The sequence below is a fragment of the Austrofundulus limnaeus genome, unplaced genomic scaffold (genome assembly GCF_001266775.1).
Source record: "Austrofundulus limnaeus strain Quisiro unplaced genomic scaffold, Austrofundulus_limnaeus-1.0 Scaffold1151, whole genome shotgun sequence".
NCBI classification, from domain to species: Eukaryota; Metazoa; Chordata; class Actinopteri; order Cyprinodontiformes; family Rivulidae; genus Austrofundulus; species Austrofundulus limnaeus.
Genome location: NW_013953553.1, coordinates 3183 through 20020, shown reverse-complemented (window position 1 = coordinate 20020; position 16838 = coordinate 3183). Strand labels below are relative to the sequence as shown.

Here is a 16838-nt window from a genome sequence, read left to right as displayed (position 1 = left end):
GTTCAAAAACATATCTTTATTCTCTGTTCATCATTCTGGTTTATCCAAGGCCAAAGATCCAGAGATGTCTATCTGAAGGGCTTGTGTCTAAAAAAAAACTTAACCATGAAATGTTTAATATGTTTATGACATTCAGCCTTTAAACATTTGCACTTAGAATTTTATAGAATCACTTTAAATACTTTTCAGTAAGTTAAATGTCTACAATTCTGGTTCAAATAAAGAACTTTATGTTTACTAGATTGTTACTAATTATTTTGAGTTAATGTTGCCTTAATGAACAGTGATTTAAAAAATAACCTGTAAAACTCTGATGTTAGGTGATGTGGTTGAAAATTTGGGTGCACCTAACCTTTGTGCTGGTGCACCTAAGAAAAAATGTTAGGCGCACCGGTGCAAAAAGTTAGTCTAGAGCCCTGATCAGTGCTGTGCCTTGTCACTTTGTTAATCTTTGTTGCTTTTACTTATTATTTGGGTTTGGGATTTACCAGCTCCTGTTTTTGGCTCTTAGCTTTAGTTTGGGGATTATAGATTTAGTACAGCAGCATGAGTCCAGTGGCCAACTGCTTGGCTAGTTTAAAGCTGGCTTTCTCTCATTTGTTTTGTCCAGAGCTCCCAACTCGCTTTGGTTTTGTTTATGYTTTTTATTTGTATTAATATTTAGAATGTTGCAATTGTCTGAACTCAAAATTGTATATGTCCTTTGAGCCACAGACTATAAAAATTGAACATTTTCATTCAATATACAAATTGTACATGACACAAAAAATACAACTAACCAGAATTGGTGCAGCAGGAAACCTCGCCACGAGTTATTTACTTTAATGAACAACATGGTTGGGAAAAAAACTACAAGATGGCACTGGTCATGATGTGGGGGCTCCTTGGCAAAAAACGCATTTATTGTGATAATTTGAATTCCCAGCATTCATAAAGCTTGTGAATGCTTAAAGATCATCTTATTTTCAAAGAATAAAATGGAGCTGTCCTTTGTGCACACAACTTCATATTGATCAAGTTGTAAAAAGTGAATGTGCTTTAACCGTACAGTGTCACATTCTGAATTTGTGTACGTCATTCTATCAATTTAGGGTGATGTCATGTTTCAAAAGAAAATCCATCCAAGTCATTGCATGTGGCCAATAAACTTGGGAAGATAGATGTAAATAAAACATGAAGTGGGGAAAGAAAATTGCCTCTTAAGAAGTATTTTATCAACACAAACCTAACCCAAACACAAAAATTAATACTTCTTAGTCAGATAAAATCCTTACCCACCTTTTTTATTCGTATAAAAAATTCATCTTTAATCAAATATTCTTATTACTTTTAAATAGCTTGAGGCAGTTTTATGACTAGAATGRGGGCAGTCTCTTATTTATTTATTTTTTTTTCTACTCTTGTTAAGTTATCCCAGAGCCTAATCAAATCTCTGCTCCGGTACGATTCTCAAGCTCTCCTCCCAACCATATTTACTCTCTTTGGCTCCAATCCTGTGTTGTTTCACTGCTCTGCATTTACTCATCCACATCCGATTTTCATAATCTGATCCAGCGTTTGGCACTAAATGGATATCGTCTAGAGATTTTCCTCAAATTTTAGATTTTATGTCGTAAAAATCAGACGTAGTGATTTCTGTGTGGACTATTTCTGAGTCGGCATGGCCACTTTTTAAACCAAACATTTATTCTGCATCCAAATCTTTTCCTCTGCCTTCCCTTCCCGTCACAGTTCAGCACCTGACCCCTGCGGTCGACCTCGTCCACCTTCTCGCTCGCTGTGCAGCTGAGAGCCGTGACGGGGAGTCTCCATTTGTGCCCTCTGAAGCTCCGTCTTCTCGCTCCTCGTCCGCAGCAGCTCACTGCGCATATCTTCCACCTGGGAATCAGCAGACACATCCAGCTATCTCACAGCACCGAGGTGTCCTTCAGGTTCACAGCCTGCAGTTTCCTGCACAGCTGCGTTTGTAAACCGGTGGTCGAGCACAAACCAACCTGCTGATTGAGGGACTCCCTGCTGTCCTCRGACTGCTCCAGTAATCTCCTGGCCCTTTCTAGCTCCTGCTCAGCCTGAGGGTCACACGACAAACACAATCAGAACAATGGGTGTTGCAGAATCAACGATAAGAACTAAACTAGATTTTAAATGTTCTTATGGAACACAATCGTGGGAAAACAAAAAAGTCCACCCYCTTTACGTTGTAGGGTTTCATTTATCAGGACTTCTGGTATTCACCAAGCTGTGAAATGTTTCTCATTTAAGCTTAAGTGTAACAAAAAAAACACATTTCATTTATTAAACAAAAACAGTCAAAAGATGTGTGTAAAAATCAAAAAGTTTAACTTTGTTTTAAAGTAAAATAGTACCCAGTTCTTGCTGATCAAATGTATTGATTAACTGATCAGGGCCCGTATTTATAAAACTTCTTAGAATTACAATTAAAGGAGACCAATTATGGGTCCTAGAAATTTTTATGATATGTCTGTGGGCTATCCAGACCATGTTCATTCAATTTAATGCACAAAATAATTCTCAGATAATAAAATTTCCCATTTTCTAGTTCTGCCTGCTCTGACMTCCYTTCAGAAGAGCTGTTTATGTTAATGAGCTCTGTTGGTAACGCCCTCCAAAAATCTGTTGACATTAACTCCGCCCTCCAAAGCCAGCGTTTACATTAGCATGGCTAATAATAGCAGAAGCTCCGTTGTACAACCTTATGAGACCCAGAGTCAGAGTCGTGGTCACAGCTTCTTTTTTTCCTCCTCCTCCTCTGCTCTGCGCTCGCTCTGCATGCTGTTACCAGAATAGGGAGCAGCAGTGGTCAAAATACCTCAGAAACTCGAACAAATAGGCTTTAACAAGGCTTTAATAAGCTAAACAATAGAGGTACATGAGAAAACTGTTTATAACGAATGAAAATAAATAATTAAATTGTGTCCATGCCAGTCTCATACCCTGGTCTCCCACTCTCTGGTCCAACACTCTCCCCATTGCCCTATTGAAGGCCTGTTGTGTAATGAGCTACGCATTACACAACAACAACTGTGACGGCTCTTTATACTGAGGAGGTGGAGTCTCACCCGGGGGTTGCTAGGTGAGGGGCTGAACGCAGGTTCCAGTGGGTTGTTGTACGGCTTGTGACATCACAAAATGACGAAGTATAAAACTTGTCGTTAATATACATTAAAAATACATTTACTTACAGTAAATATGCCCCTGGGTGCATTTTTTTTTTTTTTTTGGTGCTAGGACTGTTTTTTTAAGAAGTACATACCCAAAGTTGAGTAAAAAAAAAACTTTAAAAAGTGAATTTTGCATAATAGGTCCCCTTTAAGAATGCTGCTAAGAGTGGACTTAAGTGTAAAAAAAAATTCTTAGTTAAAAGCTGAGAGTAAAAGTCAGCTATCAAGTGTCTCAGTCTTACTTTAAGCGAAGTGTAGGAGTAATTCTTGTCAGTCTTAGAGCTGATTTGCGACACCTGGCTGTGCCYCAAAGCTGCTCCTGGATGACATTAGAAAAAACCCGACACGGACCAATCAGTGCCTCGGATTTCATGTTCAAGAATATTGTCGGAGAAATGTCAAGATGAGACTGTGAAAATGCTAAGATAAGTTCACTTTCAACACACTAATGTTGTCACCTTGTACTCATTGTCTGTAAATTACATAAAATGTCCTCATTTGCATCATGAGAACAGACAAAAATCTCAATTTTTTTAAATCAAAAACTCAGCAGCTTTAAAGTTGTTTTATGTCTCAGAGCCTGAGGTAAGGTTCAGCTGCTCCCTTCTCCTCTTCGCCACTGTCTGCAGACAACACCGGCTTTACACACAGACACACAACCCTGCTCCATCATTACCAGCTTGGTCCGAGAGAAGCGCACCCCCTCCATCATTGTATCACGTGATTGTTAATCTAATAAACGAAACATTCAATCCCACCGTAATTTTAATTTCTTTCTTTCTTTCCTTAGTTTTAGTTAAAAGTTGAGAGTAAAAGTCAGTTTTCAAGCAACGGGGGGGGACCGCATGCACTCACCAGCTGAGTATATTTAATATTTTCTCCAAAACCTACACACAAATATCCYCCTTTTAGTCCAACATTATGCACAGTTTTTTATTTTTTATTTTTTTTAACCTTTGTTTCTTTTGTATATTTCTGATTAAACCTGTTTTCCACCTTGTAACTGAGAATAACACTCAGGTGGGGAGGAGGACAGCTTCTCTGTCTTCAGTTCATCTCAGACCCCTAGTGGCAACTCTTAACCACTCAAGAGTCCTCTGGAGCAGTCTTAACTTTTCTTGAGAGTAAGAGTGATTCTTAGACTGAAGAATTTTAATAACTGGCACTTAGACTTAAGTCTGAGAGTCGGAGCAAATCTCAGACATTTTCAGCACTTAAGTGTAAAAATCCACTCTAAGAAGTTTTATAAATACGGGCCCAGCTCTATAAAAGCAGTTTTGGCTGTTTGCTAACCCAAACTGAGTCACAAAGCAACAAAACAATGCTCCCAACCAGAAAGGCAGCTAATGCAACAGAATGGCTGGGGAGAAATGTAAAATAAAATAAAATCAATGCGGTGCAATGATCCAGCCAAAGTCCAGAACTCAACAAAGTTAAATAATGTGATGAGGTTTTTAGAGAGCTGTGCAGAAGCAAAGGATCTGCAAACTTCAATGAAATGAAGCAACATTGTAAAGAAGAGTGGGACAAAATTAAAGAGTCAAACAAAATGTGACACGTTGCTAATAAGGGTTTTTAAACGCTGCTGGACTTAGTTTTTCACACAGCTTTTCATTTAGGATTCGATTTCATTGAAGAAAACAGTGCTTTGGTAACAACTTGTTTTTAAAATGTGCTTTATGAATAAATTTGATGATGAAATAATGATCTGGTAATAGCATGATCTGGTTAAGAAAAACCACAAAATTAAAAGAAAGTAGACTTTTTTTTCCCAACAACTGTCCAACGTTGCGTTAATCGAAGCACCACAACCAGAAGTAGCTTCATTTAATTAGAAAACAACTGTAAAATAATTATCTTCTTTGCCTTTTCAAATGTTTTTAAGTCTAGATGTAAAAAATACCAGCAGAGGAAAAATAAATTTCGTATTTGTTTGTTTTCACCTTGGATTTGTCCCTCTCGGCTTTYCGTAGCCTGGCTGTCATGGCCTCTTCTCTCTCCTGAGGATGAACCTGGCGTCTCTCAAAATTCTACAAACAACAAACAAGCAGATAAGGACCACAAGATAAGAATACTGTAAGYATGTAAAGCGCTGCTGCCTCGCAGAGTCTCTCCCTCTCCCACCCACCTCCCATCTTCTTTTCTTGGAACAAGATGCTGGCATCACGGTGGATTTGTAGAAGAGCTTAGATCCCACTCAATCCAAAGCATTCTTAGCAGGCCGTGGTGATGAATTAGTGGCTGCTCGCAACAACAACAACTCCAGTGACTCATGTGTTTGATTCACGTCGCAGCGGGCCCATCAGAAGGGAATAAATGTGCCCTCTGCTCTCCCTCCTTTCCTGCTCTTTAGTGCTGTAAGAAATGATTTTCCTCTTCATTTCCTCTCCGTTGTTTATTTACCCTTGATTTTTAGACAAATGCATTATTTCCCATCAGCCCCTTGGCCCTSCTGGTGTCCCACCAGGACACTACGCTGAAGAGGGGATGCAAACGGATCAGGAGCTGCTTTCATTAAACACCAGGTTCAAAACTCTGAACAAAGTTGATCAGGTTGCACACAGCTACACAGCGCCCCCCTGTGGCTCACTGAGAATACTCAGCATGCAGGGGGAAAAGCTAAATGAAAGAACTAATGCTGCGTTTTGAAACATAACAAACATGATGCAGCTAAGTTTAAAAGATTTACACACTAATCTAAATATGGGTCTAAATCTCTAAAGTGAATATAACAAGAAATTTCTCAGTTAAATATGTTTCCAACCAATCACAGTGATTTTCATCAAGTTGTACAGTTGGAGCTATTTGCTGTTTTTCTTATTAATAATTTTCTTTATCCCAATAACGAGCCTGTGGAAAGGAAATGTAATTTGTTGTCAAGATTGCAAACCTTTCTGGTTTAAAAATGTCAACTTAAAACAAAATGTACTGATTTGATGTGATTTTTTTTTAAAGTCTTATCTCTTTCTGTTGTGWTTCTGTAAAACAGAAGCACGACATTACTGTATAACCCTGTGGTCCTCAACATGGAGTCAGAGCCCACTGTGAGCCATAAATCAAGTGTGGGGTGTTGAGCCGATCTCCAGAACTGACAGTAAGTATGTTTTTGGCACTGTTTATCACCATTTCGCCTTTGTTTTTTTTTTGTTTTTCCTCTGTTTGTCTGTTGTGTTTGCAAAATCTCTCATGAACCAACGAGTTAGTGCTGGGCGGTACACCGTTTTGTACCGAAAACCATTTTTTTATTTTTGTAGTGATATGACTTTTTTGAATACCGGTGTGAATAGCCTGAACACGTGCGGAACGTTTCGTCGCGGCCGCCAGTGAACTGTTTCCCTGGGGACACGTTTCTTCATAGTACCGCTAAGCGCATTAGCATGCTAACGTTATTGTTGGAACAACTGGCGGCGGGTGGTGTGTTTCAGACGCTTATATGGTCTGATGTAAAAAAAAACATCCCGTTTTCACCATCGCTGAATAGTAAACAACTCTTCAGTGACGTGCACAGTTAGATTTAATGCACTACGTTATAATGGAGACGTTATTGCATGGAGACTTTAACGTGCTTCTATTGTGAAAATCCCAGGGGGGAAGTAGTTTTGTAGTGTAAGGGAGTTGACTGGTGTGTAAGGTGAGTCGTTTTATTAACACGCAACGATAGACCAGATAATGATTTTTTCTCAACCCTTCATGATCGGACCTAAATGCATGATTACTGTCTACAACCAGTGAAAGAAGAAAAGACGAACAAGAGGAGGGAAACAGTGATACACAGGTACAGTAAAAGAAAAAAGTCAGTAAACAAAGTTTGTAAATTTTATTATCAGCTGACTGGTGGCCATCTTGTATTAGATGATCAAACAGCACAGATTACTTAGTTTTGTTAAACTRGTTGTAGAGCTGGGCGGTATGACCCAAATTTTATATCACGGTATTTTCAACAATTACACCGGTTTCACGGTATTTGACGGTATTTTTTTCTCCTCACAGCTAAACTTAAACTCAAAAATGTGTTAAACTTCTAATTTTACAGCTACTGAGCTAAAATTTGATGTAATAGCAGCTGAAAGTCTCACATACTTTGAACACAACATCTTCCATGGGGGCTGTATTCTGCAAAATCAACATTTTTGAGCTTTATATCATGTTATGATGTCATTCCCTCATGAAAAACCCAGTGTTGCTTCGACTCATTGATGCATGTTTAAGTGGAGATGTTGCTGCACTCGGTGCTCCTACACTTTTGACCATCAAGGTGTTCAATCGTTTGGAGCTCTTTCAAAGTGTCTGATAGAAACGTTGAATCACTAACCGACCGATTAAAGCCAGACAGAAGTACGTCAGAGTTAACAGAGGGCACACGTGCAGTCAGGTCAGTTTTCCATGACCAGAATAACACGCTCAGAATAAGTGTTTACACGCACAACATTCAAATCAACAAGAAACCACCCCTCTCATTCGAATTTCTAATTCATTCCAATGATTCACTTCAGAATTTTCAGATGTGCTGAAGTGGGAGTGTCAGAAACAGAAGGAGGGCAATTGCAAAGCATTTAGATTCATTGTCCAAAATTTGTTTTATAAACACAGCGTTTTCATAACTGAAGGTTCTGGTACAGAATTGAACTATGTGCCTGGAAAAGACATATTTTCGCCTTTTAACTCCGCCCCTTTTTCTACAGAAGATGATTAGTTTAAAACTCTAGTATGAAATGAGGCGACATGCATTCATGCAATGAATGCTAAGTTTTCGATTTGATATTTGGGCCTTTTTTTTTACGATGCCTACTGTTTTGAACTGATGTTATAAAAAAACTGAATTAAACTGATGTGATATTTGGGGGTCACAAATCTCAGCCACAGTGATTTAGTGGGTTTAATGCGAAACAGAACCTGCAACCTGCCAGTACAGAGGATGGCTCTCCAAGTGAAAACTCAAAGTTTGTGTCACCAGTTCTGCATCAAACTAAATGAGTGGTCTTGGATAGTGCAGATCAGTCTTTGCCTTTTTAAAATTTAAATGACAAAAATTTGTCTTAATTACAATAAATGATCTTTTTCTTTTTTTTTTTCTACTAAATCTTCTGCAAGCATAATGGCCAATCAGTCATGAGTGTAAGGCAGCTCAGCAAGAGATGTGAGAAAAACAGTTTAGAAAGTTTTTTTTTGTTTTGTTTTTTTTGTTTTTTTTCTGTTGCACGATTGTAATCAGAAGTATTCAATGGAAAACGCTTGATTAGCAAATTAAAATACATCAGTGGTTGTAATTGCGTAGAAAATTTCTAATCGTTCTAATTACGGTTACTCGCCTCAGAAAGGCAGCTTCTTTGACTTCTTCTTAAGGTGAAATTTCTCAGAAGCGATCGCCAAAGTAATTCAGCTGTCATTTCAAAACGCAATTATCCRTCCATTTTAAACTCCGCAGCAGCGACGGAAGCGGGAATGGCTGCTGAGTTCTTGGAAAATTGAGTATCATTAAACAGTACAAATACCAACAGTCTATAGAAATCACTTTGTCTAAGCCCTTTTTATAATGTCGATCAAAGTGCTGCTGACATTTTTTTATATATAAAAAAAACTGCTTTGATTGTTGTGAGACTGACTAAGCTGGGATTTGCAACCTCACATCAAGGAGGGGTATAAATAAATGAAAAAACATCAAACTAGAAAGACTTCTCTCTCTCTCTGAGCAACAGAATTCATTTCAGTTTTACAGGTAACTGCAGCTTTCTAATGTTAGCTATTTTATGTTCTTTAAACTTGTCTATGTGTGCTTTTAGAAAGCTAAAGGTCCTTGTTTAAAGATCTTTCTCAACTATAAGAAAACACGAGTGTCCATCAGTGTGATGGTAGGGAAGCAACAGAGGAGAGGTTTAAATAAATAAATAAATAAATAAATAAAAGAGGGTCACCTCCTGCAGCTCGTCAGCCACGGCCACCCGCTGCTCCGGCCTTCTTTCTTTCTCCAGCTCCTGCAGACGCCTCTCCACATGAGACGACACCTGCAGACAGAGCAGCAGCAGCAGCAGAAGAAGAAGAAGAATGAGGACGCCTCGGGTCACGCAAACATCACCGACGCCGGGATGTGATTAATGAGACGACGGGAAATTAAGGCGTGGGTGTAAAAAAAATATATATATATCTCCTTCAACTGGCTGGAAGTAATACAATCCCAACGCTACAGCTCCCCGTCTAATCAGGAAGCGGCACATCCACCTGGAACGGACAGTTAATACCTTTTATCTCGCCACGTCCGCAGACAGGACGAGATAACAAATATTAAACATATTGSCTGTCGTTTGGAGCGGCGTATTTGTCACAGTGCTGATAGTGGCACGAGGAGCTATGGGCTTGGAAAGTAAAGTGAAATTTTGGTTAGTCAATTCCAACATTTTGTCTAATCTTCCCAAAGCAAAACTCGTCAAAGTAGAAAATTTCAGATGTCATTGTTTGGTGATATGTCTCAGATATTTAAATGTGGGGTTCTGTAGAAATACTATGAACACTATAGTATATATAATTTTTTTAATCAACCTCAGTTTGGAAAGAAAATGTACATCAACAATGAGTTAATGGAAAAACTTAATTAATTTCAAAAAATTGTAATACAGCTCATGCAAATGCAATTTTACTGCCATTGATTTAGCATTAAACTAGTATTTACATAGAATTATATGGTTATTTGAAAGGATGCACCAATATTAAAATTTCAGCCAATATCGATATCCGGCATAATTACTGGTGTTATGGCCGATAACTGATATTTACTGATATTACACAAACACACAAACTATACTATACATATACAAACACATTTGTATCTTTTTTTGATACCATAAATAAACAACCAGACCTCTGACATGGCTCCCTACTTCAGATATTCCTGGCTGCGCATATATCAGTATTAATATTAGTATCGGTCCGATATGTAAAACTGAGCCCATATTAACGTCCGATATTGATTTCCCACTTTTTATCTTTGTGTTTCTGTTTTGGGAGGGGAGATGGTTGGTTGAGCGGCATCTGTTTGATCATGATAGTGATACCATGCATCCCTACTTATTTGCAACCACAACTATTAGCAGCAGCAGCTAYCTGTAACACTTGTGCAGCCTAACGTCTGTGGGAATATCCACGTTTCTGACAAAATTATTAGGTAATTAAAACAAATGCAGCGTAAAGGTTTATACAGTTGCTTTTGCATGAACTACAAAACTTAAGTTTGTTTTAGGATGACTGAACTGATGAGCTCAGACAAGCTTGTCAAAACAAAAATATGTTTCCCTGCCAGATTAGAGTACCGTAGGTTCAGCTTTAGTGTCAATACACATGTACYACAAAATGCAGTTTGGCATCTAACCAGTAGTGCAGAATATATGGTACTGCATTGCTGCGTTATGAACATGATACACAGATATGTGGTAGGATAGATCATGTATAAATGTGTTATATGCATGATATACAGATTCAAGTGTCATAACTATGCCAGATGGATGGATGTGCACATTTTGATGTATGTAAATTTTATAATCATAATACATAGTAGTAAAAGCTGCCTCTGCCACTTTGGGGTGGCAAAAAACTGTAATACAAAACTGACAAAGATTTAATGCTTTAAACAGCTTTCAAGTAAAACCTCCAGAAATGGTAAAATGGCCTGAACTTATACAGCCTGTTATCAAGTCCAAGGACTTCAAAGTGCATCGTTAACCCGTTCATACTCTGATGGTGGTAAGCTACATTGTAGCCACAGCTGCCCTGGAGAAGACGGACAAAGCGGGGATTCGAACCGGCGACCCCTCCGGTTACAGGATGACCACCTTCCTCCTGTCGCCTCGACAATTTTTTTCAATAATAATTTAAAAAATAAAACTGAAGCTATTTTAAGACAGCAGCAATCTGCTTTGGTCGGTGTTCATTTAAACTAGCCATTAGTCCTGTAAACACTGTTCTTCCAAACTGAGACTGTTCAAAGAGCAATCGACTAGGGCTGGGTTAAAAAAATAAATTTAATCGATCTGGATCTATTCTCGTTCAAATTTGGGAAGATCGATTCATAAGTCACGAGATCGATTTTTTCCCAATGGGTGTTGCGTGCGATGAAGCTGCGCATTTCCGTGTTGTGTGTCACTCCTGGCTTGCCGTAGATTTACATCCAGTTGACGTCAGTGCTAATGTTAGCTCCTGACAACAAGTTATTTAGAGCAAAACAAAAGAAACAAAGGAATCACTAACATTACAGCTGATTCTCAGCTGTAATGTTAATGTTCTCAGCTGTACAGCTGAAGATAACAGAGGCCATGACAACTTTTGTTTGCAAAGTTTTGCGCTTGGATGTGGTAGCAGGAAAAGAAGCTTTGAGCGGCTGGTTCTGATGGTCGGAAACTACGGTAAACATCTGACTGAAACTGTTCTCCTCCTGTATGAATGTGTGAAAGATGGCAGTCTAACAAATCGTTTAGTTTTGTTACCAATGTTATTTATGAATTTTAGAAACATCTTAATGTAATTCACAGTGGTGGAATGTTTTAGCTGAAGTACTTTATTTTCTTTTTTTCTTCTTGTTAATAAGTTTTATTGAACAGAAGCTAACAAAAACATTACAAATATTCAATTTTCATACACTCAAAGGAGTGGGCAGGAGTATAATTATATTAGCCCACCTCTTCTCCTGTAAACTTATTCCATCACTTCTTAGTGATCAAGAAAATTATTCTTAATTTCTTTAAAAAACTAATCCAACAACTKTTTCTCTTGCAATTCCTTTTTAGTTTAAACTCTTTGAAACTTGAGACAGTTTTGTTTCAAGATTAAACTCCAATTTACAAGTTTGCCCTTAATGTTTATAATTTCACCAATGCACCAAGTTAGAATTAGTTTCTACTATTTACAGAATTAGTTCCTTTGAGAATGTCTTACATATCAAAGTAAATGTGTTACTGCTTGATATCCTTAACTTAAAAATCAATCAAACTGAATCGTGAACCGTCCTGAATCATTGTGAATCGTGAATCGAATCGATTCGGGCCCCTGTGAATCYAATCGAATCGATTTGGGAAATTTGAATCGATACCCAGCCCTACAATCGACTGGGAGTGGGAATCTTCAGGCACCTCATGATTTGACTTGCTCTCCTATGTTTGTTATGTTCTGTCTTCTTCTGAATGGGTGTTCTGAACTGTAACTTCATTGCGCTCTGTACAATGACAATAAAGGTCTAATCTAATCAGTCTAATCTGATTACAACTGAAGGGACTGTGATGTGATTATTAAAACAATTACAGATGAATCCATATTCACACTAAACAAAATCCTGAGCAATCCTAAGAAAAAAATTGTTTTCTCTACTCTGCAGCATAAAACTGTTTTTATTCTAACAAGACTCTGTGGTTTTATGTGCTTTTTTCATTACTTTTATAAAGTTTGAAGTCCATGCTGTTCAATCCAGCTCACTGTTTTTTACAGAAGCCCTGTAAAAGCATCACAGCTTTGCCGATCTCAGAGTGTTAAATACTAAATATTACCTTGGCGGAGGTAATATTTAGTATTTAAATTTATTTAATATTCACTATTATGCAAACTCCACCCACAGCAAGACCTCCGCCAATTACGGTTAGGGCAAACTCCGCCCACAGAACAATGTACTGCAGAGACCCCTACTTGATAAAATTTGCAGTGAGCTTTGTGATTCATATCCTCTTTTCAGAGTCAGGAGGAAACTTTAGCTTAGCATGCTCAACGGTTGTCTCGTTAGCAGCAGCGGCTACTATCGGCTGCTTCTTTCTTCTTCTTCCTCCAGGTGGAAACTTATATACAAACATGGCAGTCTGGCTCTTTTTTCTTCTAACCACCAAAAACTACCAAATCAATTTGTGATACTTCAGGAAAAAAAATAGAAGATTATAACCTTTATTCTACAAGATAATTCTTCATAATCTTTTGATAAAACTCCACTTGAAAATATCCTTTTAACTCTACAAAGTTTAGTATAATTCTATATGTTGAGAAAATATCCATCAGTATTTATAGTACGTATGTTGCAGCTGCATCTCTTTCATCCCACATTCAGAAAGCCCATTTGGGATATCGGCTATAACTCACAGCGTCCTGTCTTTGGGAGACTGTCATGTGCTCTGTGAGGTTCTCCATCGCCCGCCTGGTGTCGATATCCAACCTGCYAAACAAAAACATACAAATTCAACCAGCTGACAATTCTCCCTTAGCACAGCTGTCACCCGTTTCCAAAGAACGGCGTTTCTGGACACGTCGTCGATCCACGTGTACGTAAATACATCATCTGACGCCACGAAAACTAATTATTCTGCATCAGATGTTGAAACGTGACGTGGATCAATTTGTTCTAGTCAGCWGCACAAAAAGGCTGGGCGGTTAATAACTTCAAAATGTCAAATTCTAATCAGTGCAGGGAGAAAAGATCAGCAGACGTTCTGTCTGAACCARCTTCTTGAGCTCCCAGTGAGTTTTCTTTTTTTATTTTCTTATCAATTTTCATTTATTGGCAAAGACAACACCAAGCTGAATCATCTGTGTTCTTCGCTGCTCTGGAACCTATGAAGAGACTTTAAAAACACAAGAAGTTGTATTAAAATCACTTAGTGTGGCTTACTAAACCAGCCTGTACTGATTTAATAAAGCCCTCTGCAAACATCCAAATTCTACTTTCTAATTTAATTATGGAGTCATTGCATTTTATTTTAATAAACAGCTTTAAATGCTGATTAGTCTTGCTAATGTGCGAAATGAGTTTTTGAAAAGAGACCGTTTTAATGAGCATTCATTAAAAACTTCAAGACAAACACAAACGAGGTGGCCATTTCAGATCCGAGTCATACAGGCTTTTTAAAATTGTCAAAGAGAAACGAGCGACAGTTTATCTTCAACTAATGACTGAATTATATGTCTTGACGACAGAATAATTTACTCGAGGCTCTTTTTGAGCCGAGCAGTTTCGTGTGTAGCGGCGCGGTGACTGTTCCTGCTGTGAACAAGCTGTTGTGCTGCGTTCACAACCAGCAGGTACCTATTTCTCCTGTGGATTTCTCTATCCAGGTCATCCGAGAGCCTCTGCTGGTCGCAGCGCAGATCCCGCAGGGTTTGGTGCAGCGTGTGAATCTGTGTGAGGACAGCCACAAAGTCACAGTTACTGAAAACAAAACATCACCTGACAAGTCTGTAACCATCCGTCTGAACAGTCTGGGACGGACGTAGCAAATTGTAGTCATGTTGCTGACTCAGTGCGCCCTCTTGTGGCCACTTTATGAAACTACAAAGAGTGAGAAGCGTGATTATTGGTAAATGTCTCACATCCTCATCTGTCTGGCTGTGGTCCTTGAAGTGAACGTTGGCAGACTGAGACCTCCTCCTCCTCCTCCTCGGGGAGCCTGGGTAATCCTTGAGTGGAGATGTAGGATAGAAGTGCTGGCCCTCTGAAATCCCCAAAAGGTATAGTTTTCAGAAAATATGCCGAGCTCGTCAGAGTCAAAACTAAAGGTAAAAAAACTGCAGAAAACAACAAGCACAGCCGACAGCAAAATCCTTTCTACAGCATCTTTTTTTTTCCCCATACCTGATCCTGAGCAGGCTTCCAGGTCGCTGGTGTGTAAGGTAGAAGCGGAGGCGCTGTGAACCCCGTTGGTTTTGCTCAGCCTCTGGGTCTGCAYCTGACTGATTGACTCCTCTAAGTTCTCCTTAAGCTGAAATAAATAAAAACATGATTGAAAAAACAAACTGGGGGCAGAAAGCAAAAACAGAAACTAAACAAACAGACTAAATAATATCAGATCCCTGCAGATAAGAATGTGAGGTGAAGGAAGTGCACCAGAAATTATAAAACTAAGCATTACAGCACTCAGTGATGTGTTATTGCCCACAAAGTGCCAACAGTAGACAGAGAAGGTGTGTGCGTAAAATGGGATTCAGTATCTTTTTAGACACGTGGAGAACTGAGCTTGTAATCTTTTAAATTACAAAATATTCAAAGAACGTCATGCCTTCACTCACAGAGCTGCAACTGTTAAGACTCGGTCGTGAAAAATTGCTGAAAAATTGTGGAAAAAAAAACACATGAACTTGCAGCTGGAGTTGCACTGAAAAGTCTGTTTGCCACCAAGTGCTAAAAACACCAACAGCTTGCATTTTGAGCAGCCAGTTTTTTTTCACAATTACAGCTTGTTTTTGCGGAGCACTGCTTGCAAAAACTGTATTCTTCACTCTGCGTATGGTTTCGTCGCCCTACAGTTTCATCTGCTGGACTTCACTTCATGTAGATGTGCAGATTTGGATTGGCTTTTCGGTAAATATTATATATCATCAGTGGGCTCTGACGTTTTCTGTCGGGGAGAGCTCCTGCACGTGTCAAAATAAAACTCTAGTGCTCAGGTTGCAGCAAAACTTGGATTAGTTGGAGGCACTCCCGACGACACTGGGGTTATTTTGAGAGAAAAATCGTTGCACACATTTTTTTTGAACATGTTCAACATAACATGGCTGCACATTTCTGCTGCTAACAAGAGGAAATTGAACTCTGCAAACATCAATGCAAATTGGAGACATTCTCTTGTCACCTTGTAGCTCAGTGAGACAGTCWTTAACAAAATAAAGGCCTAAAAATAAAGAGCATACTGCATATAAGGGTATCTCAGCTACTACCACACCAAACTTTAGCTCAATAACTGCCTAAGCTAMAGCCATTCTTGACTAAGCTGGATTAGCTGTGGTGACAATCTTGAATTATGTTGACTCCCACAGTAAATCAGATGTAAATGTAAATTCATTGATTATTTTCTCACCACTGCCATGGCTTCAGCCTGGTCGTCTGCATGCTCCCTGTACTGACCCAGCATTCGGTCCACTTTGGACAAGTTCCTACTGGTGTCCTGACACACAGAGAGAAAACAGGTCAACAAATACTGCATTACACATGAAACACAAACAAGCAGGGAAACTTTAGTTCTAGAAGGATCATTTCAAAATTATGTACATGATATAACCTCAGAGGTTGCGCCAGACTTTTTTGTTGTCCATCGTTTTGACTGACAGGGTAAAAAAATATCAATCAAGATCCATTTTTACCCATCCATTTCTTTTTTAAAGGGGACCTATTATGCAAAATTCACTTTTTAAAGGTTTTTTTACTCAACTTTGGGTATGTACTTCTTAAAAAAATAGTCCTAGGACCAACAAAAATGCACCCAGGGGCATATTTACTGTAAGTAAATGTATTTTTAATGTATATTAACGACAAGTTTTATAGTTCCTACATTTTGTGACGTCACAAGCCGTATGACAACCCACCGGAACCTGCATTCAGCCCCTCACCTAGCAACCCCCAGGTAAGGCTCCACCTCCTRAGTATAAAAAGCCYTCAKYGTTGRTGTTGTGTAATGTGCAGCTCATTTCATAACAGTACTCCAATAGGGTAATGGGTAGAGTGTRMGACCAGAGAGTGGGAGACCAGGGTTTGAGACTGGCACGGACACAATTTAATTATTTATTTATTTTCCGTTTTCTCATGTACCTCTATTGTTTAGCTTATTAAAGCCTATTTGTTCAAGTTTCTGAGGTACTGTTCTCCTCCTGTATGAATGTGTGAAAGATGGCAGTCTAACAAATCGTTTAGTTTTGTTACCAATGTTA

The 16838-nt window shown here is 38.8% G+C and overlaps 1 protein-coding gene across 1 annotated transcript in view; it reads right to left on the bottom strand.

Moving 5' to 3' along the window:
- cep128 (centrosomal protein 128) overlaps positions 1-16078 on the bottom strand; it is a gene marked incomplete at its 5' end in the record, with an annotated part of 70640 nt that extends 54562 nt beyond the window's left edge. The window contains 9 exon segments of the mRNA XM_014030971.1: positions 1740-1878; positions 1995-2069; positions 5126-5212; positions 9095-9184; positions 13284-13356; positions 14224-14315; positions 14508-14629; positions 14770-14896; positions 15992-16078. Coding sequence (XP_013886425.1) covers positions 1740-1878; positions 1995-2069; positions 5126-5212; positions 9095-9184; positions 13284-13356; positions 14224-14315; positions 14508-14629; positions 14770-14896; positions 15992-16078 — 892 coding nt within the window.
- Between the last annotated feature and the right edge of the window lie 760 nt (positions 16079-16838).